The sequence below is a fragment of the Ceratosolen solmsi genome, unplaced genomic scaffold (assembly GCF_000503995.2).
Source record: "Ceratosolen solmsi marchali unplaced genomic scaffold, CerSol_1.0 scaffold10, whole genome shotgun sequence".
Classification (NCBI taxonomy): domain Eukaryota; kingdom Metazoa; phylum Arthropoda; class Insecta; order Hymenoptera; family Agaonidae; genus Ceratosolen; species Ceratosolen solmsi.
Window position 1 is genome coordinate 25142010 of NW_011948412.1, and position 24814 is coordinate 25166823.

Sequence of the window (24814 nt, forward strand, 5' to 3'; positions counted from 1 at the left end):
CTCATTTGTATAGCTACAAGCCGTTTTATTCAGGTTTAACGAACCTAAAAATAACACACACTGTAATATCTTTACACACTAGTTGTGGGGTTACATTAGAATTTAAGAAAATGCATATGCGCCAGCTACTTTGAAAATTAAAAAGTGCTTTTTCGGTCTCGGAATTAAATGATGACACAAATAATAAAAACACTATCTGAAATAGAAGTTTAAATTGTTTTTTTTTTATAAAATATACATAATGAAAGTACAATTTCTACAAGTACAATTTCTATAAGTAATTACTTTTAGCTTTCATATCATAAAGTTTCTTTCGAATATAAGGAAATCATTAAAAATATAATTTATAAAATTGATTAAAAATCACAAATACTTTATTTTCTTAACAACGCATAATATTTATATAAATCTATAAAAACAAATTTAATTTAAGAAATTAAAATGTTCAACTTTAAATGTAGAAACTTATAGAATTCTATTTAATAAAAGAATTATATTTTATGTAATATAAAAATTATTTAAACTTATAATATATATAATAATATAATCATATAATTAATATAATATAAATTTTAATATATTAATATATTTATAATATATTTTAATATATTATAATATTTTAATATATTATATTACATATAATTAATATAATATAAATTTTAATATATTATATTAATATAGGTAGAGTAAAATTTTTGGAATTGTTTCGTTATAATTTGTATTATTTCTACATAAATATTTATTAAATTCACTTAAAAAATTCTTAAAGAAGATGGTATGCATTTTGTCCCAAGTCTCTTTTAATACTAAACTCAATATTTAATATATTTATGAAAATAGACTATATCACTTTGTTCAAAATGCATAAAAAAATAATGCGTATTTAACTGAGAAATAAGTAAACTTAAACCTTATGAATAATCCCCTTGGAATGCGAAGGCACTCGAAATCTCCTTAGAAAGAGGCACACTGATCCATGGAGAACAATCGATGAATAATATTATATAATTGGTACATCGATCTCTAGTGGGGTATTTGCACATGGAAGATGAACATCAGAGGGTAATGCACGAGTCGAAGATCCTGGAGTAGAGGCCACGCACGGGTGAAAGGATCAAGGGCCACTGCTTCGGCCTTTCCGCAGCTGATCTCTCCCGGCATGTCCTATCGAATATAGGCGGTGACGTACAGGAGTGGCCTTCCGGATTTCATTCTCTCCCTCCCTCTCTCTCTCACTCTCTCTCTCTCTCTCTCTCCCTCTCATGTATACACATGTACGTGCTAATGCACGTTTAAAAGCATGCGTATGTCTGTATACATACACATATATATATATATATATATATATATATATATATATATATATAGAGAGAGAGAGAGAGAGAGAGAGAGAGAGAGAGAGAAATGCAACAAAAAGGATGTCCGCTGAAGAGAGCACGATTGAAAAATAGGGACAGGCGAGATGCGCAGAAAAGGAGGGGAATACAGAAGAGAATAAAGAAGAGGAAATAAATAAGTAATGGCGATAAAGAATTTACGCGCTCTGAGCACACAGAAATGTTGTGATGACTAATTAACTGCTTTCATAGATCACACCAAATGTTTCTAAAAGCTTGTGTTTTTTGGAATGTGAATTTTTTATATATTTGGTGCTTGCAATTTTTTAAACTTATTTTTTGAAATTTATGAAAATTTGTCGACGATCATAAAAAAATTGTTTTTTTATAATAATTTCCTTTTATTTAATTAAAGTATTAATTTTATCCATGTTTATGCAATTATACATTATTCACAATCTTTATACTGATTTATTACTATTTTTATTTCTTATGCATAGAAAAGATGTAAATGAGGTTACTTATTAATGATCAGTTATTAATGAAAGTAATTCGTGATAAAGTCAAAATGAAAATAATATTATGTAGACAAAATTTAAGCAATTTAGTCAATTTTTCTTTAAATGTCTAATACTGATGACTAGTATACACTAGAAAAGTACAATACTGTTATTTATAGAATAATAATTAAATATTTATTAAAAGAGCATATTTCTATTCAGAAGTATTTGTTATCAAATATACTTTTGATTAAAATATTTTCCAATATTATTCGCAAATATTATCTTATGGTTAAAATACTGATAAGAAAAATGTAAAAGAAATTTATTAATGTTTGATATTTTTAGTCAATTTAATGGAGATGACTCGATGAAAATGATATTTTATAATAGATATTTAAAAAAAATGGAAAAATAGTTGTTTCCAGCGAACAGATAATTTGTTAGCTAACAATTTCTTCAAAATTCTTTCAATCATTATGTTAAAGCATACCGTCATTTTAAAAAGGAAAAATAAAAATGTTTAATGAACGATTACTCTATATTTTCAATATTCAAATAATATTGACTCTGTCGTGTTATTTAAAATATGTATACTTTCTTACTATTAATTATTCATGTTAATTTATTCACAGCATTTAATTATTGATTAATTTTTTTAAGTAGATATAAGCATAAATACATTGCTTTTAATATTCATCTTGTGTTTGCTTTATTCTTTTTTCCGCTATAATAATTATTAATTAAATGCATCTTTTAAAAAGGATGTCCGCTGAAGAGAGCACGATTGAAAAATAGGGACAGGCGAGATGCGCAGAAAAGGAGGGGAATACAGAAGAGAATAAAGAAGAGGAAATAAATAAGTAATGGCGATAAAGAATTTACGCGCTCTGAGCACACAGAAATGTTGTGATGACTAATTAACTGCTTTCATAGATCACACCAAATGTTTCTAAAAGCTTGTGTTTTTTGGAATGTGAATTTTTTATATATTTGGTGCTTGCAATTTTTTAAACTTATTTTTTGAAATTTATGAAAATTTGTCGACGATCATAAAAAAATTGTTTTTTTATAATAATTTCCTTTTATTTAATTAAAGTATTAATTTTATCCATGTTTATGCAATTATACATTATTCACAATCTTTATACTGATTTATTACTATTTTTATTTCTTATGCATAGAAAAGATGTAAATGAGGTTACTTATTAATGATCAGTTATTAATGAAAGTAATTCGTGATAAAGTCAAAATGAAAATAATATTATGTAGACAAAATTTAAGCAATTTAGTCAATTTTTCTTTAAATGTCTAATACTGATGACTAGTATACACTAGAAAAGTACAATACTGTTATTTATAGAATAATAATTAAATATTTATTAAAAGAGCATATTTCTATTCAGAAGTATTTGTTATCAAATATACTTTTGATTAAAATATTTTCCAATATTATTCGCAAATATTATCTTATGGTTAAAATACTGATAAGAAAAATGTAAAAGAAATTTATTAATGTTTGATATTTTTAGTCAATTTAATGGAGATGACTCGATGAAAATGATATTTTATAATAGATATTTAAAAAAAATGGAAAAATAGTTGTTTCCAGCGAACAGATAATTTGTTAGCTAACAATTTCTTCAAAATTCTTTCAATCATTATGTTAAAGCATACCGTCATTTTAAAAAGGAAAAATAAAAATGTTTAATGAACGATTACTCTATATTTTCAATATTCAAATAATATTGACTCTGTCGTGTTATTTAAAATATGTATACTTTCTTACTATTAATTATTCATGTTAATTTATTCACAGCATTTAATTATTGATTAATTTTTTTAAGTAGATATAAGCATAAATACATTGCTTTTAATATTCATCTTGTGTTTGCTTTATTCTTTTTTCCGCTATAATAATTATTAATTAAATGCATCTTTTAATTAAAATATTTATTATAAATTAATTGGATTTTTATTTCAATTATGAATTTTTATTATATCTTTGCTATGTCTTAATGCAGAAAATACATATGTAAGTATCTTATATTAATTGGATTATTATAAATAATAATTAATAAAACTATTTGTGTATTAATATAAATTCTATACAAATTTTCACCATGTAGAATTATTTAATCTACGAGTTATAGATTTGTCATCTTGTTCTAAAATCTCTAAATACAATGAACACTTAATAATAACAAGAAGAAAATACTGATTGAAATTTGCCTTATATATCATACATGTTACAAAGGTAACACTAATCCAATTTACAATTTTATGAATAAATACAAGTTTTGTGAGAATTAATATATTTACGTATTCACATAAATATGTTTTTATACGTGTTAACGTTTACCCCGTAAAATTTGTGTTTTTCCAAATGTAGTAAAAAAATTCTTTTTTGCCGTTGCATGTTATAGCTTCATGAGAGAACAACAATAAGAAGAGTAAAAGCGGATGAAAGAATGGTAACAGTAAAAGGATTACACGCACGCGTCAGGGTCGAAAATTTATGGTAATGTGTATCCAGCTGGAGTGAGTGCGGCAGTTTGTGCATGCGTGGACGACACGCACTCTTCTTTTTTCAGTCCAAAAGTGCATCGTCCTATCTATAATTGCAGCCAATGTAGCGGCAACGTGTTTTTAAATGAAAATGGGCTCTAACCTATTTTCATTGACCTTTTTCGTTCTACGCGATTTCTGTTTTTGTTACTCTAACTTCAGGGCTGATTGGTTTGAGCATCGCGATGAAGACGAAATGTAATCGATCGCGTCCATTGGAGGATGTGCATTAGGTGAATAGAGAGTATTGCAAAATAATAATGAATTATATATTGGTGAAGGTACGAGAAAAGACAACGATATTAATGCCGTCGGACAATCTAATTGCATGGAAAAATATAAAACGGACGTTGGATAAATGAAATATTGCTTTTTATCGAAATGAATAAATTATTGAAATAAAGTATAATTATTTGATCTTTGATTGTAGTATTGAGAAGGCAAAATGCGGCTGAACTGGAAAAGTACACCTTTTAAAATATCTCAGTATTGTGTAAATACTGGAAAATGAACGATAAAGTTCTTAACAAAAATAAATTTAGAAAAGTGAAATTTAATATAAACACTTTTTAAAACTGACCGAATGTGAAAAATCGTTTAAAATTTGCGAAGCATGCAATTAATTTTCTATAGATCTAACCTGATTAACGTAGATATATACCAGCGCAAGGCTGCCAATCAATCGTTCGCATGTTTCCGAATTGTCGCAGCGTGACAGTACCCGAAATATGAGACATTAACGTTACAACGAGAATCAGCCATGAAAAGTCCCTATGGTACCGCTCTCGTCCCAAATTCCTGCATCAGTATAATACAAAATGTGCACATGGTTACGTGATAACTGCGCCGGAGAATAGACGCGTACATTTCTGAATGTACGGCAGCTCGTTCGTACCGATTGTCTTTCATGTGACGCGGCTGCGGTGCAAAATTGTACTGCCTTCCTACCTACCCATTTGGTGTGCATGAATATAACAAAGTTTAATAACCAAGTGGGTAAAAGATGACAGGCACGAGTATGCGACTAAGATATAGTCCGGATTTGTCAAACTGGTTATCTTCGAATATTCCCAACTGACTTGTTTGAATGTCTCTTTAAGCACAGATTCGCATTCATTTCGATTATTGCGTTTTTGAAAAGTAGATTATTTCGAACAATAACTTGATATCTGTTATTGAAATTTATGAATACGGATTTTACAAAGGCTTTGATATTTTATTTTCTATGCATTTATAATAGAGATGAACGTAAGCTTATTAACTGGGTTTTTTTTTTCATTCGCATGTATTATTTGGAAAAGGATTTGCGATAACTGCTGTCTTGTAATTTAAATTAAATTGATTTGAAATTTCGTCATAGCTTATATGTAATTTTATATCTAATTGCATTCCGTACGGACATATTAAATTTATTAGACATTTCAAATTGTGTGCAACAGTAATATTAAATATAACAAGGCTTTATTAGCATATCAATTCATAATAAAATTTATTTTATCATTATTCAGATAGTGTATGTTATAAGTACAAGAAATTTTAGTATGAGTTACTCGCACATCGAGATCAGAAACGCCGATAGCTAGTACATATTCTTGAATAATCTCTATTTCACTTCAGTCGTAGTTTTCGGTTGCTAAAAATTAAAATGTCATTAGAACTGAAGGGTCAGAGCAACATAAGGTTGGCTCTCGTAGACTCATTGTCAGAATATCGGGAGTAGCTCAACGACAGTCAGCGGCCGTATCACCCTGACAATGGATCGGCCACGAACGGAAGTGGCTCTCATCAGATTTGCGCATGACGAGCGTAACGAGCCGAATCGCCGCAATGGCACCGATTGTACACGCAGGCTCAATCGAGCCCACCAAAACTTCGCTGTTTGGGAAAACAGCGCCAACTATTTGCGAATGAAAGCGTATGCAGATCATTCGCAGACTCATCTCGCTTCTCGGGAATCTCGCGAGCTTCGAAAAGTCTCTTATCCAAACCTCGTTACAATAGCTACGCGTATCTTTCATCTTCCTGCTTAGAGCTCAGCGTTCCCTTGACCGGGCATTATTGTATTGATGAAAATGCCTTTGCGCGTTTAGTAAATTGATAAACTTTTGCCAATTGTATTTATTTATAAGAATTCATACTTCTATAATATTTCGATCAAGTATCGAATAATAATGATTTTTTTTCTATACACCTACACGCATGTGGGAAACGTTCTATCTATTAGTTTATTTTCATTCATTTACGTATTAAAGACAAAAGAAAAATTTAATTTCTTTCTAATATTTGCAGTAAAATTACTGTTTTCAATATTTCATTTAATAATTAATTATCAATAATTAAATAGGAACTTCAAAAAGTTAATAAAATATTAAATGCATAACTTTTAATATATTATGATATGAGTCTTAAAAATAAAATAAATGTAATAAAATTTATGGTAAAATTTGTGGTAAAATTGTATGTATTTTGTATGTATATTAATTATATGTATAAGGCAATACCAATTATAAATAACATATTGTATTAACAATCCTATAATTTCTAATTTTATAATTTTACGCTTATTATTAGATACTTTTTAGATGTTTTATTAGATGTTTGCTTAAATGTATTAATTATTTATTTTTGACAACATGTTCTTGTATACTTATAATCGAATTGAGCAAAAAATGTATGTAAAACATGTTATCATATTTATAAATTCCGAAAATAATTTAAAGCTTTTCTCAGATAAACTTTTTAACCAAATCAGTCAAATATTGTAATATATAAAAATAAAAAGACCTGAAAATTATTATGGTACACTGTACTCATATGTAACAACTATAAATAATAGAAATAAACAATAGAAATATATGTATAAGTATAAATCATTGTACTTTACAAGTATAAACAATGTTATATCAACCTGTCGTCTCATCTTCGATAATAAAATGTAGTATAACTTAAGCACTTACATCTATTTTTCAGACTACAGGAGCAAACAAAGTTGTTAAGACCGGGAACAGTTACATTGATATGCGAGGTTTACTAGTTTACAGAGTCGAAGATGTGAGTATCGATTTATTCGAGGTTGCAGGTTTACCAAGTCCGTCGCATACACGAAACGGGCGTCCATTCGTTCCCCTGGATGGGCGCTTATATAAAGAGAGATCAACATACACGCGAATTGGAATTTTCCTGGTAAGGTATCATCTGAAACTGCGTGATAATGACGATACTTCAATGGCGCTGGCCAGATTAAAAAAAAACAAACAAAAAATTTACATATGAATTGAAGCTTGAATGACTCTGGATTAGCGGTCAACTATAGTTATTGTTGAAGGGATCAATTTGACTGTTTATAATTTCTATATATCTATTGGCACTAACAGTATCTTATTAATACATGATATTTTGATATTCATTTCTTTGTTAATTTATAGGAAAATTATGAATAAATATGTACAAGGTAAAAATAATAGTTTTACCACAATTTTGTTACATTTACCTTTATCGTAATATATTTTATTGTATAGGATAATCTTTTACAAATATTTTCTTATACAAGATTTTTAATCATATTTTACGATAATATTGTTTTACCGCTTCGATATCACTTTTTTATATATTTTAAAATCTATACAACGAATACAGAAAAAGCATAATTAAAATATAATAAAAATAAATAAGAGTATTAAAAAAATAAAAAATTATAACTTTATTAATTATTTATTTAATTGCTAGTTTATACTGTAGGTATTGAATTTCGGGCTTCCAAATTTCAAAGTAGCATCTTTGAATAAATTTTGTTTTTATAACGATTAACATTGAATGTAATTAAGAAAATTAAAAATATTACATTTCATAAAGTTTATTAGTGGCGAATGCAAGTATAAAGTTATTTAATTATAGAATTTAATTTTATATAGCTCGAATTTATATCATAGAGTTTTATTATAGAATATTATTTGTATAATACTTAATTTTCAAAAACTGATATTTGTTTTGACATTTTACAATTAATAACATAAAATTATAATGATATAAAATTAATAAGAATCAAAATATTTAGAATATTAATTATACATAATTAATGATAATTAAAAAATTGTAAAAATAATGAAGGCATCCGACATCTTAATATATTATCTTACAATAAGTAGAATTATTTTAAACATAATCATTATTAACTAAATATCTTTTCAAATTATTATTATCATTTAAAAGTAATTGATTACAAATATTGTTAGAAGAAAGTATAAAAAGTTGAAAAGGTATGAAATCAGTAACTGATCATTTTTTCGAAAGATATTCTTTAGAAAAAAGAAGGTTTTGAAAGGATAAAAGAATAATTATATTATAACAATACTATAAAAGTAATCTAAATATAATTTGTACATATATGTATTTAATAGAAGTTTAAATATAGAAAGAATGAAAATAGAACTGAAAAATTATACAATACACTTGCAAATTTTAAATATGATTGAAAAATTATAAAAATTATTTTTCTTAATTTTATTACAATACTAATATTATTCAATTAATTAAATTTTTATTATATAAATAGGAAAAAAATGTTTCATAAAAAAACTAATAACTTCACATTTACATAAATATTTTATGGTGAACTTCTATTATAATTTTACACTTTTTATTTATGATAAAAACAATTAGATATCATTCACTACTAGGCAGGTTTTCGTAAAAATGAAATTGAATCAATTCATATTCAATATTTGTTTTTATAGAATATAATATTATATTTATAATATATAATACATTTTTTTGTTTATTTATTTTAAACGATGGTAGATATGGCCAAAACTTATAATTCTAATAATTCTTGTATATATAAACTAATATAAATGTTGCAAAATAATTCATAAAACCCTGAAATGAGTTAATTATGATTTACTTATATAAATAATGTTAACTTTAATATATGTACGTATACGTGGATGTGTATATACGTAACTTTGTAAGCACATGTACGTAGTTGTATATATGTATGTTTATATATATATATATATATATATATATATATAAGTACACATACACGCATGCATACTTATTGTAATACATATTGTAATACATTAAAATATGAAATAACATGTGCATTCAAGTATATATATACTTGTATCTATGCATAAATTCATTTATATATGTTTCGTTTTATGTACATATCAACCTATACATATACGTACCTATTAATGAATACTATCAAATTCTTGCCCAAAATTTCAAAGATTTAAAATTAATAAGGTAGAAAGAAATTATTTCTTTTATAAAACAGAAACACTTAAATAATAGCATATTGGTATAATTAAAATGTTTAATATATTATCATTAGCTGTGGAATTTTGTTATTTTTGTCTTTTACATTCAGATTGGAGATATATCTTCTATCGTTTTGAGATTTTCGAAGTAAGTCTTTGAAAAATATTCTTACGAAACTTCTGAGACATAACCTATGACAAATTTAATCAATGATTTATAAATATAAATATTAATGTATGATTATTTAGTATATAATTTTTATAATAGTATATATTAATACATATTTAGAGAAAGAAAAATAAAATATCTTTTACAAAATTTAAAGTATAAAATAATTCTATTATAATGAAATTTTTTATAAGTAAAATACGATATATTTTGACAATAATAAATACCTCAGGATTTTTCTTTAAATAATTAACAAATGCTTGAACGCTATCCAAATGCATAATATCATTCCAAATAATGTCCATTGATTCGATGTCTTGGGGAATGTTTTCATAGTTGAGCCACTTGGTTGTGATTTTAGTTTGCGGTGGGACAAATCGTAAATCAGGCGGAAGAGTCTGTCCAAAAGCAAAAGTACGCTTTACGCTTTTTTCTACCGTAATATCTTTCTTTAGTTGGCTGCGAGTATTCTTCAGCTCATCAGCATCGAAACACTTTCGAGCTTTCACTACTGAAGTTGGTATCGTAGGCATTTCTTTTACAATGACCTGGAAAAATATTTATCTTTATAAACGAAAGTAATATAAATTAGTAATGTTATCTTATGATAGATTAAATTTGTTTGTTACATTTCAAATTGCTAATGAAAAATTTAAAAGAGCTACTATTTTTAGATATTTTCTTATTTAATTGTGAGATTTACCTGCGTTGATTTGCAAGCATCAGATGTAAAGTTTATTTCAAACATATCTTCCAGAGTTTCTTCATCTATCATTTTTACATTTCCGCCCAGTTTACTCATCCAGTCGCAAAATTCCGTGCAAATTTTGTTCACCAGTCGTGTAGCTCGCATTTCTAAAGTGGCTTCAGGGTCGTAGTCTAGTAAATCTTCTTTTCGCAGAGGGCGCCATATTATTGCCTTTATAATAAAAGAAATATACATATGTATACAAAAATTCATTTTCATATTTATTTATGAATTATTATTTTAAAATTAACAATCATTATTTATCTTTTATACGTTTTTTGCAATCTTTAAATAGCTTATAAAGTTTTTCTTAAATTGATAAATATTAATACAAGTATTAAATTATAAAAAAAAATTACTATACAAGATAATTCTCGCAGTTATTTAGTATTTATTCATTTATTGAATAGATTGTAAATCGGAATTGTAATACATACTTTATGCATTTTTCTCATTTTCAACTTGCATTTTAAATAATTTATATTATATGGAATTATAAAATTATTTCATAGAATAAATATAAATTTACATGATGAAAACATTATTTTTCCTTGTTTAATGATTATTTAAACATTTATTTTTTCATATTTAATGAAAATTGAAAGTATAAAATAACCTTTTGTCGTGGTTTTTTTAAGAATAAAGCATATGGATTTGTATGACCTATATGCAACTTTTTTAAATTTTCGATTGAAGTTTCAGAAGTTCCAGGATGAACCTAAAATATTATGATGTTATACTATATTAATATATTCAATTGTAGAATAATCATTATTATGAATAGATTAACAACATTTGATGAAATGTATTAAATTATTATATGTAAAATACGACTATTGTTACTGATCAGTAATTTCTCGCTCATCAGGAAGAATTAAATTTTTTAAATAAAATTATTTATCTGTTTGAAAATAAAATAGATAAATTTTTCTTTCAACATATTACTATGATCTTAATATCTATAAAAGTTTAATAAAAGAACAAATACATAGCATTTTGACTAATTAAATACATATAAGAATAATGAAGTAAACAATATAAATGATTACAACACTATTTACTACCTACGATTAGATCAAATGTCAAGTTCGAATCTGTATCCGATGATCTGCCAGTTGATAACGTACATTTTAATTCAGAAATGTTAACTTTTGGTTCATTTATAACGTATTCTGATTTTCCTAGTATTGAGGCCACATTTTTGTAGGTGCTTTGTGAAAGGATACGTCTCAATTGTCGAGTATTGATGACGGGAGGCTGTTTTTGAGAAAAATTAAGGTTAGGGTTGAATATATTAGATTTAATATATTGTCGAGAATCAACGAGAGTCTTAAATAAATTTAATCCAAGTTTTAAATATTTTTTGCTCTCACTATTATCCGTATTCTCATATTTATATTCAAGTTTTTTTATAAATTCATCTTTGAGTTTCCCCATAAGACTCGGTGCACTAAAGTCATTTTCAAGACATTCTTTAATCACGTGGATAACATCATCAGCTGACATAATTGGCGACGGAGGAGAAGTTGCTCGATGTGAAATTATTATATCAGAATATGGTAAATTTATATTTGCAGAATCTGAAATATTTTTAGCTTCGACATTAATGTTCTCCTCTTTGTCTAATTCGTTGCATTGAGGCTTATTGCGGACCGAGGATAAATCAAAAGTCGTTCTTGCTCTTTTTAATTTATTTTTTACTTTCACTATTGGATCATCAGTTGATGAGGTATAGGATGCTGTGGTATCTATAGCACTTTTTATCCTCATTAATTGTTTTTGTATTTCAGGCTTTTTTATTGGCATTTCTGTTACATCTACTGCAGTTTTAGATGATACAACTTTTTCTTTCTCCAGTATTTCCGATTTTTTTGACTCTGCATTTCTACTTAAATTATTAGAATCACTATCTGTACTTAAGGTCGCTGCAATAGCTCTAGCTCGTGTATGTAAAGACATGGCTTTTTTAAATTTTAGAGCCCGAAGAGGCTCGAGACTCGGGCGCCAAATAATTGGTGCATGGCATGACGCTGTAAATTTAGAAGAAGGTAATTCATTTGGTTGAAACCGCGTTTCTTCTGAATCAGAGCTTCGATTGCTTAAAGATGTTGTCCTTGAACGATCTAATGATTGGATAGATAACGATTTATTCTCTGAGTGATATTCGGGTAGCAACTGTGGTACAATAATCTGATCCTCGGAAGATAGAATGTTGCTATCATTATTTGGCGTTAAATATATATTTTTTTCATTTAGTGATTCTGAGAATGATTCATTTGTATTTTCATCATTTATCCTTTTATTTATCAAATTATTGTTTAATAAATTTTCTTCAATTTCTAATGATTCAATGCTTTCATTTTCTAGATCATAATTGGAATGAATTTTTATTTTTTCAATAATCGAATTAATACTAGAACTAGAATTTGAACTAGAATTACTTATACATGCAGTATTATGAAAATTAACATTAAATATCTTAAATTTTGGTTCACGAGTAACATTACTCTGTATTTGAAATGGTTTATGTAAGCAAGTATAACACTTGTCTATATATGCTCTACGAAAAATCTTTGTTTCAGGTATTTCATTAAAGATGTCTCTTAATGAATTTAAGCTATTATTCTGTAAATAAGTGCTTGGGTTTGAAGCACTACGAGATGATGAACGAATAGTTCTCGACTTGTTTAATTGTTCTGGAAGTGATTCAGAACTTTTACTATGTTTCAAATATTTATTCGATATCTTTTTAAATTTTTTATGTATTTCTTTAAAATTAATCGAGTCTTCTTTGCTGTTTTTTAATTTTTTATATTCAGACTTAGTTGTTCGAAGTTTTATAGATCTTTCAGACAACGAAGAGCTTTCTTTACTGGATATAATAGTTTTAAAATATTTATTTGAATGCTTGTTATTTGTTATTTTACTTAATGCTTTGCACGCAAATTTTTTTTTATAATAAGATAAATTTTCAGTCATATCCGTATTTTCAACAAGCATTTTAAGTATGTTTAATTTTTTATTTTGAAAATATTTCTCTTTTTTAGTTACAGATTCACCTTTAAAATTTAAATTCGTTTTCCCAGATTTATGGCTTGTTTTTGTGATTAAAAATTCTTCCTCCGATCTAATTGAAATATTCTTGGAGTCGCTATATTCTTCTCCGAACATATCTACAGGGGAGGGCTTTCGAAAACTTGGTTGTCAACTGATGAATCTTAAATTCGGTACGTGCAAAAAGTCACCTCTCTTAACTTTAATACTTGTGCCGATATCACTTTGACTTTCAGATCTTGAAGATGTGGTATCCGAGTCAAAATATTCTTTAGGCACAACTACATTGTCGGTGGCAACTGTTTTGCCAAAGCTCGGTAGAAGACTGGCTTTCCCGAGTTTTGGTGCTTTTGATATATTTCTCTTGAAAGTTTCATTATCATCAGTTTTCTTATTGATGTTGGAGTACATTGAAGGCATTGGATTACTGTATATTGATTTATGATTATGATATACATTTTTTTTAGAAAAATTTTGTAACTTCATCAAAGAACTATTGATTTTTTTTAAATATTCAAAATTTCTATCGTCGGATGTTTGCACCGGTAACGTTTTTTTATCGTGTGAATATGCTGTTTTAGTATATTTTTTTCTATTTTTAATTGGTTCAATATTACTGTTAGATGAACGTATTTTCATTTTTTTAGAAGTCGAGAGAGGTGATAAAGAAACTTGATCAGTTATAACATATTCTCCTTCTTTATTAATTGCAAGTAATTTTTTATCAAGTATCTTAATTTTGTTATTAATAGAAGATGTTTTTGTTCCCTCTAATGGTTCTGAATGAGATATTTTAACTTTAATTTTATCAGAAAGCTGAGTTCTTACAGGGAGTGTTGAGGATTTCGAAAGTAGAAAAAGGGAAGGAGAAGGATATCTTACTCTTTTATACTTTTTCTCAATATCAGCGAAAACTCCATTCCAATGTGATCTTGAGTCAGGAACTGGATATTCCCATCTAAAACATTAATTTTTAAATACTAGGCTATAAATTATTATTTGCTGATATATTTATTTTCATCTTAATACTTATTAATACACACTTATTAATATACTAATTAATATATTAATACTTTATTCTTATTTTAAATTAAATGTACCCAATGTGTATTATTGAGTGTGGGTATGTGTATTATTGTGTATTATTAATTAAGAATATAATTTACGTATAATAAAAATATTTATTCATTAATATAATATTGTTAATTTTGTATCAAAATGCAATTAATGCAACGAATGATTAATTCTCTTATTTTATTTTCTACTATATTCAATATAGTATACTAGTTATTTTAGGTACACAAGAATTAAAATAATGAAAATAAAAATTGATAACAATGAAAATAAAATAAAATAATTTTAAAGGAAACTCGACGTATTAAAAATAAATTATATAAATTAACCTACTATAGAACTATGAATATTTTATATAGTTAAGTATAGATTATTAGATTTTAGTTAAAACTTCTCATTTTAGTAAAATTTTAATAGAAATATACATATATTTAAATTATGACAGCTGACTTATCAGCAAAAAATTAAAATTGTTATAAATAAGAAATTAAATATATATATATGTAATATGTATAACTTAAAGTAACGAATTTAAAAAAATTTTACACACATATAAAAGTATAAAAATTGAAAAAAATGTATAGTAACTTACTTTGAGTGTTTAATGAATTTTAACCAATTCGTTTTTTTTCCATAATAGCCACTTTGACAATTTAAATCCCCCATTATTTAAAAAATTTTTTTACTAACGTTATTATCATATCTTTGCGGATATTATTTTTAATATAAATATCATTTTTTTTAATAGTAACCCATTATTTTCTATTGAAAATGTTGGCTCTAATTTATGAAAAACGACGAACAATTCGTCGGTATTCAAAACTACCTTCAAGACTTATATACTATCGATCAAACATTTCAATTCCTTTTTAAATTTTATGCTTTAGAACGAGCTAAAATATCTTCACAGATGGCAGAATATAATGTGTGACAGTATATTTATTGGAATGGCTTTATTTACAGCAGTCGATAAAAGCTTTTATCCTTTCACGGTAACACATTTTCATAGATTCCTTTAGTTATCTTATAAAGGACAATAAAATTTACATCTTACTTCGACATTGTTAAAATATTATAACTTAAAATTTATCATTTTTATCTTTTTCAAAATTAAGCACAAGCTATTAAAAGAATTTAAATTTATAATTATGAAATAAGTTCATTATAAGATAGTATATACACAATATTTTCATTCTATATGAATATGCTTCGGTATAATATTCGATATTATTTTGGCTTATACAATTGCATTAGTGATAAAGTTTATTAATAATAAGGTAATTTTATATTATTATACTTTTAATGTGTATAAAATACTCTTGGAAATATATGTCTTTCATAAAAATAGAAGCCGTAAATATCGTGTACGAACAAATATAAAACTAATTTCACTCCTCTATTACTCTAATCAATCATTTGAATACTATTTGTATTTAAATAAGGTTGTATTTTATTACGTAGCTTTCAAAATTATCGTACTTTACTCAATTCATCTTTTAGTTCTCTTTCAATGATATCCATTCTATCATACAAATTTTTTTTATCAGTAATCGTGACGCGGACGTGCTAGGAATTTATCTGCCAATAGCATTGATAAGAATCATAATAGTTAGGTTGTATTTATTGGGTGCATAAACCATAAAATCTTTCCATAATCTTATGTAAAGAGGAAGAAAAAATAGAAATGTATGTTGTCATAGTATAGAATAAAAACTATAATTGGAACAAATAAATTTATAGATAGAAATATTCAGGATATATAACTTTTGGACTCAATAGCTTTTTTGGTTTATGTAGTAAAATAGAATACTAAATTTAGCAATATTTAATAAATATAATTTAAAAATAAAAATTAATTAATTTAACGGATTTATATTGAATAAAATAAAGCATCGATAAAATATTTAATAAATAATTGAATGTTGATTATAATGTATATATTATAAAATTTTGTATATATTTTTTATAATTAATTCTAAATAAAGATTGTAAAATTTTTCTGAAAACGTGTGTTCTGTCTTTTCTTAAATAAATAATATTTAAAATTTTTTATTGATTTATACAGTATAATATTGCTAAATGAGAAAATGCTTTTATCGACTGTAAATATAATGTTTGAATTATCATATTATTTAATAGATGGTGCATATGGTTGTAATATTGTTTTAGCCTAAATTTGAATTTCGTAAATTTTATTTACAAAATTCTATACAAATGAATCATAATTTATTATTAATATCATGGAATTTATAGAATAATAGTTGCTTATATGTACAAACATTTATATAAGATTAAAAAAAAATGTTTTTCACTCTATTTAAAATTCACAAAACATATTATCTATAATTTTAGAATTTAATTGATAATAATATAAAAATTGCTTTCTAATATAATGTGTGCATTGCGATTATTGTCATTTATTAGATATTTGATATACTTTGAATTTATTAATTTTTGTATGCGATTATTTATTTTTATGCATTTGTTTAAAATTTAATTTCGTAATTATCATTAAATTTTTTATTAAACTTATTTCTATTAAATTGTGAATTAATAATTTTATTACAATTTATACAATACTATATTATAAAGCATAAATATATATAAATAATTTTATATAAAAATTACAATTGCGAAAGTGTTTAAAAATTAATGATTACTTAATATTTTATAAGAATAGTCATTTAATTTTCTTTTATAAAACGGAATATTTTTAGAAAAATGATTTTAAAGTATTCTTGTTTTTACTTTTACATTACACTTTCTATCAAATTATTTCGTATCAAGATATACATGCACACATAATACTTATGCAGTATTACCGAAATTAAATTTCGAATTGATTATTGACATGGTTAAGAAAAAAACTTTATATAAAAATATTTTATATTCGAAACGATTATAAGAATGTAATCAGAACGGATTGTATATGAGGAATTTGATTCAATTGTATGAAAGTAATTTACACTGATTGACGTCGAGTAATAAGAATTAATGAAACATGAAAAATATATTTAAAATAATGAAACGGGTTGTGAATAAAGAATAGTATAAATCTATAAAATCATACTTTATATTTAACTTTTATGACATGATAGATTTTAACTGAGTATCGAAAAATTAAAAAATAATTATATATTGTTAAACATAGAAAAAAACAATGAATAAAAATGAATAGAAAGGAATGAATAATCATATTTTTATACATGAACTGGAAATAAAATAAATAATTTATTCACATAAATTAATTGTGTAGAAAAATGTTGCATTAGTGCATATATTCTGTGTGTGGCATAAAAATAATAATTATTTATAATATTTGCGATTACTCGATCAAAATAATTGATATTTTTTCATATCATTCATAAAATTGATGAGACGATAGGAAAAAATAATCTTCGAAAATTTAGCGCATACGTTCAATATTTAATAATAATTTTTAAAGTACCGTAATGAATATAATTCAACTGTATACGATGATGATATCAATTTGACATTAATAAGAAGTAATTGATTATAAGGAAATAATAAATACCAAGTGAATTCAGTCGGTTTGTGTATATATTTATCAATGATTATATTTAATATAGTATTTAATTCATTGTCCGTATTTAAAGTAAATAGCTTAGATCGAGAAATTTCATTTTTTAATAATGTCTGTATTTAAAAATAAGAAATACGTTTGCGATAGCTAATAATTTTAATTATCTGTAAGATTAAATATATTACATATTTTCTGTTTCTTTGTATAAACTTATAGATGAATTATTCGTGTACATATAAACCTATGAGACGTCGGGATTCGAAAATCTGTCTAATATAGCAAGGACAAATGTTGGATAATAGATTAACTTATCTGTATTTGGTTAACCAACATGCTTTTTCTCTTATTGTATAAAAATATAAAGCCATTCATTAAATTTATAAAGTATATCTAATTATTAAATTGAAATATCTTAGTACTTTCTTATTGACTACATTTAATTGTTATATAAAGAACACGATCATTTGAAAAAATTTTTAATAGAAATATTAAAATGTGTCTTTGATATTCAGTACCTAAGTTTTCAATTATATGTGAATTTATGAATCCTCTGAAAAAATCTTATTTTTTGCGTGTTAATTTCAGGATATGTTTTCTTTATATTAATTTTTTTATTTCTTTGTATCTTTATTAGATTTTACTTCGGTTAATTGTTGATCTCAATAGCAAAATTAATTTTAATATTTTCAATAAATATCTGACAGCCCTTTAGTCCACATATAATTTTAATATATTCTGATTTACTTACAATTCTATTATTTATTTATCCTTTCATTGAACTAAATATAAAATAAATGTAAGATTATATTAAAATAATATGTATATTTATTATAGAATTTTAATATTGTCTTACATTATATTAACTTTCAAGATGTGAAGTTAAATTAAATTTGAACTGTAAATGTTAAATATGAACTATAATAATAGGTTTCAAAGACACTTTATTATTTGAATCCTATGTATATCATACGTTTATATATATTAATGGAAAATTATTTAGAAATGTATTAATAAAAACGATGCTATTTCATATTCATTGAGTTTTGAGTTATCTAAATTTTACAATTTTTTCTTTGTTTGATAAAGTGTCTATATTAAAATATAGAATAAACTTCTCTTTCTATTCATAAATCAATTGTCTAAGTAACTTATATTCTTTCATGAGTTTTTAAAACATTAATATTTTTTAATAATTTATTTTCTAGTTTTAATTACTTAATTATCAATTATAACTATTATTTTGTCGCTTTTTATTATAATTGAAATTATAATTATATAAATAATAATTATAATCACAGATGCAATGATATTTTTATTATAATTAAATCAATTAACGATATTATATATGCCCAATATTGAGTCAAAGTTTTGAAACTTAAATAAACTATGTATAAAATTTCTTTTTACACATTTCTTTTACATTTTGCTTTCATCAGGTATTACATTGTATTCGATATACTGTACGTATTTAATCTATTTCATCATTAAAGACAAATCTTATAATATCAATTATTAGCTTACATTATAAAGTAAGCAATCTTATGGAGCTCTAAATATTATACCAACTTTTATTTTTAAAAATAGATTTAATATAATTAACTTTATAAAAATACATTAAAAATGCTACGGCATTATTTTATGGTTCCGGCATCGTAACTATCATCATATTATATAATATGATGAAGTTGTTTATATACGTTATCATAAGCTTTCAAAAGAATCAATTAGATTACAATTGCATTCCACGTGTTTGAGTCATGGGAATGAAAGAATATTAGGATTCTTAGTTTTCATACTTCTTTCTTAGTTATCATATTTCTTTTTAGGTTCAATAGTTGCTATTTCATTTTTAATTAAATATTGTGTTTCATTGAATGCCGTGATGTAGATCTTGATGTTATTCATTATAACGACCGTAGATTAGATTATTTTTATACTTATTTATTAAATCTATTATTCATTCATATTAGCCATTAGTAATTGTATTATTATAATTTTTAAATTTGTTTATGTGTTATACAAAATATATTATTATATTCTTTCATTGTGAGAAAAGATTTTATTTTAATTTCAGAAGAAATGATAACAATAACTAATTGATATAAGATAACATGGTTTTCATTTTTCTAATATTCCTGCACATGAACAACAAAAATGAAACAATATTCTTTATCTATAAAATAGATATATTTTTTAATCGGTTAATAAACATTTTTAAAATGAGAAAATCGTAGAGGTAGAATTAGTTTTTTTTATATATACAATTAAATTTTTATGCAATACTGATTTTTTAAAAAGCTAAAGCCAAATATATAATCAAAATGTTCCAAATCTGCAAAAGAAAATTTTAAAATCAATTTAAATAAAATGGAACAGTGTTTTATATTATAATGTAAATTTATATTAATGCATTTGAAAATTTCTATGAATCTTATCAGAAACAATTGATAATCCTACTTATACAATTTTCTCGCCACATTCTCTTAAAATAACGTATTAAGATCCTAAGTTGAACAATATACAATTGCGAAACAATATAAAGCTGCACATTGTTTTTGGAAACTAGTGGCTGACCTCGGCTTTTAAGAAAAATCCAGTCAACCTTTTCCATAGTTTCTTACAATAGATTACCAATGAATGAATCGTCAGAATATTTATTAGAGGTTACGTTAGACGATTGCATCCAACCATAGGAGTCCCAGTTGTTGACACTGCTGGCGTAGTCGAACGTCCGACGTGAGCTGCTTTTGAGTTTATTTGCACCAACGACACTGATTCCCCAGCTGATTCGAACGCAGAGAGAATATCCGTTGAGAATTGAAGGAAAGCTTCGATGGATTTCCCACCTGTGTACGCTCGATCCAGTGGCTACTCGACCTATTGTGACCGATATCAAGGGTCGCAGTCACCTTCTGCTATTCCTTCACTTGCCGTTCTCATTTCTATTTTTCTTTTTCACGACTGAAAAGATGGCAAAAGTCAAATGGATGATTACAAAGAAGGTACAGTCTGGGTTAAAAATATAATTTAGCATAACATAAATATTTTGTAAAACAATTAAAAGTTTCAGTTGTATATGTCATAAACAAATTTATTCCCTTATTCTTTTATTCTACTGGATAAAGACTTTAGTATTCATGTGCATCAGTAAGAATCATTTATACGATAAAATAATAAATTATACTTTTAATATATATCATTTCAATGTTTCTCTTTTAATACTGCGTAATTATTTATTTATCAATATTACTTCAAGAAAATATATATTATTGAAAGAAATATTTAATAGATTATTATTTCTAAATATTATCACTACTAATTATAATTGGATGGTGTAAGAGAGACTTATTTACTGCGGAGATAAAAATTGGAAATTTCTTGCACAAGTAAAAAATAAATCATTGATAGTATTAGGAGATTTCGAATAATCGAAGTTTTACATATAAATATATTTTTGTCATATTTTCTCTAATTCAATTTTCGGAATAAACTTTCAGTAGTGAACTATGTTTATACCATTCGATACATAACATAATTTAATATTCAATCAATATAGATATCGATGAAAATAGAGAATTATATATACATTAGAATTCCATTAATATTTGGTTATGCATCAATCTCTATATATTTTTTAATATATATATATATATATATATACATATAAATTAATTAAAGTACATATCAAAATTTTTAGATAAAATGGAAATCGAATACCTATTTTTTTCACTATATTTAAATTTTCATTGCTACTTATTACATTTTGATATTTTCATTAAAATTATTAAATTTGGCATGTGTAGTATTAAAAATATAATTAAATAAATATAAAAGATTAATTTACTTTAATATTAGTTAGTTATAAGAACAACATCTAATTAAATGATTATTTCTTATTTTTTTAATTTTTAAATAAAAAGGATTTTTGTTGAATAATCGACTATTATAAAATATTAAGTTATTTTAGTATTTCATTTGATTTATTTTTTCCAATACAATTAAATATTATATTACATGTAAAGTAAAATATTGATCTTTTATTGTATATTCTATTTCTATAATAATACGCATATTTTAAATTAGGTGCAAATTATTTAAATTACATTATAGTATGGAAACTAAATTTTATTTTAATATTAATTTAAAAATTGAAATTAAAATAATTATACCACCTCTATTATAAAAATTATATACATGCATATGAAGTGTACCTGTATGCGCTTGTAATGTAATACGTTTTTGTGTATGTGATAATATAATATTTTCAAAATACAAACATTGAAATAAATGTCATCGGCACATAAATAAATAAGATTTAATGTAAAAAAATTTTTATGTTTATAGAAGTATTTTTAAATACAATATTTATAAATCACTAGACAATAATTAACGATTGAAAAAGTAATTACAAATTTTGACAATATGTATCAACCTTTTTAGACGAAATGAAAAAATCGTCATAAAGACTTGGTCATTTTCACTAAATCGAGACAGTTTGACAGTTTGTTAAAAAGTATTTTGTAAACCGCAAATTCAGATTCACATGCCATTACTTACCTCTGTATGCACATGATCCTGTAAAATCTTGACAATGGCTTCTCAGAAGTCCAAATTTATCATTGTTAGGTTGATGCGCAAATTCGTGAAATTGGAACCGAGTGTACATTATAATTAAATAGGAGAAATGAAGTGATGGTTATTGAATGGTAATAAAAACTGGGATGGAAGGACGTAATTATTTAAGTATAATTATATATTTAGTGAATTGCTGTACCGTTATTATTATTAGTTCTTGAGGTAAGTAATCATATCTAGTCTGAAATATTCATTCTTGTGTCTTTTGTTTTTTTCCAAATATCGACTCTATGATTACATAAAAATAAGCCCTACGATTAAAGTATTTATTTTTTATTAGTATTTAATAATTTAAATCTATTAACAGTAGTACTTGTATATCAAATTAAATTCTTTTTTTATAAATATGTTCAGGCATTATAAATGTGCTTACATTTATGTTCTATATTGTGCTTTATGTATATTAGAGTTTTGCAGTAATAAATTGATGATAAAATTCATGTATAAACTATTTAGTTACTTGTAAGTGACTTGTTAATTCTCAGTATTAACATATTAATTATGTATAAGCAAATATCTATCATCAATGGCAATTAGCTTAAAATAATGAAAAATTCCTAAATATTTTGGAAAGGTGCATGTACAATATTTAAATTGTATAAATCATAATACTTCTATATAGACAAATAAAACATCATACTAAATTTTTTGTTTCTATGAAAAACTTATAAAACCTTAAAAGTTATTTATAATTACATAATAATTTAGAAATTGAATGCTAATAAATTATACACAATAATAAATAAAATGAATATATTATTTTACATAGTATAATTTTTCAAGGCATTCTTAATTTATTGATGAATTTTCAACCTTATTATATTATTCAAATTTCCCAAAATTTATATGAATATAATCAAACTATTATTAAAGATCTATTTAAAAAATTATGAAGATATTACACAGATACCTATTGAATAATTGATTAGTAACTTTATTTAATCTCAGTATTATCATTTTTAATTATATTTATAATTTTTTTTTTTTAATAAAGTATAAAAATCAATTTTGTGAATATGACAATATATACATATTGTAAGAGATAAGAATCTTATAATTACTAGAAAAGAGAAAACTTCAGTACGAAACTAAGCATTATAATATTAAAAATGAAATTGAAGTACGATAGAGAATTATATGCTACATATTTATAATGATACCCAAATTAGATTTCAGGTACCGCATAACAATAATGTAAAAAAGTACAATAAATAATATATTTTTATTTCAATATTTAATTTATAATTTTATAAAAAATTAAACAATAAAATTATTCTTAAAACTTTCAATGTGTACATACGTTTTTATGAATTTCTTGTCTTTATTCGTCTGTTTTTCAAAAGTTTTAAAATTCATTAAACCTTGTTCGAGTTTAAGAAATAAATTAGCAAAACTCTTACCTTTATATGTTATTTATAAAACATAAATTAAATTGTTCATTGATAAGTCATGTATAAACATACGAACAGATAGGTCGCTGTTAAATTACTTAGCGATCAAAACAAAAAATCAAAAACGTGGAAATTTTTTAACAGTAACATTTCTAGAAAATTGGATTTTTCAGATTTTAAATTAATAATTGATTTCTTTATAAAATGAAAATGTTTAAACCAAGAGTGAAATTATATTTATAGTAATATTAATTATTCTTGTACCAAATTAAAAAAAAATTAAACAAATTATATCACAATCTTCATGTAGTTTTATAGAAAATAATACAAAAATGACATCGAAATTAATTATTATAAGAGTTAATGTGAAATTTTACTTATATTATTTCTATTTTTATCCTATATATATGTTATTACATATTATTATTTCTTAAAATTTCTAGGATATATTTTTATTATATACTTAAAATGTTAAATTGTGAATATTTTGAGTAATTATTACAATTCTATTAAATAAAATCAGTTGCTTTGTA

General features: G+C 24.4%; 1 protein-coding gene across 1 annotated transcript; it reads right to left on the reverse strand.

Moving 5' to 3' along the window:
- Positions 1-9745: 9745 nt before the first annotated feature.
- Positions 9746-15411, reverse strand: LOC105366397 (uncharacterized). The gene is made up of 7 exons (XM_011504832.1): positions 15304-15411; positions 14520-14595; positions 11652-11840; positions 11200-11301; positions 10539-10754; positions 10063-10383; positions 9746-9858 (listed from the first exon to the last, which is right to left on the reverse strand). Exons 1-7 carry the CDS (start codon positions 15375-15377, stop codon positions 9793-9795), a joined length of 1044 nt encoding a protein of 347 aa, XP_011503134.1. The 5' UTR covers positions 15378-15411; the 3' UTR covers positions 9746-9792.
- Positions 15412-24814: the final 9403 nt, after the last annotated feature.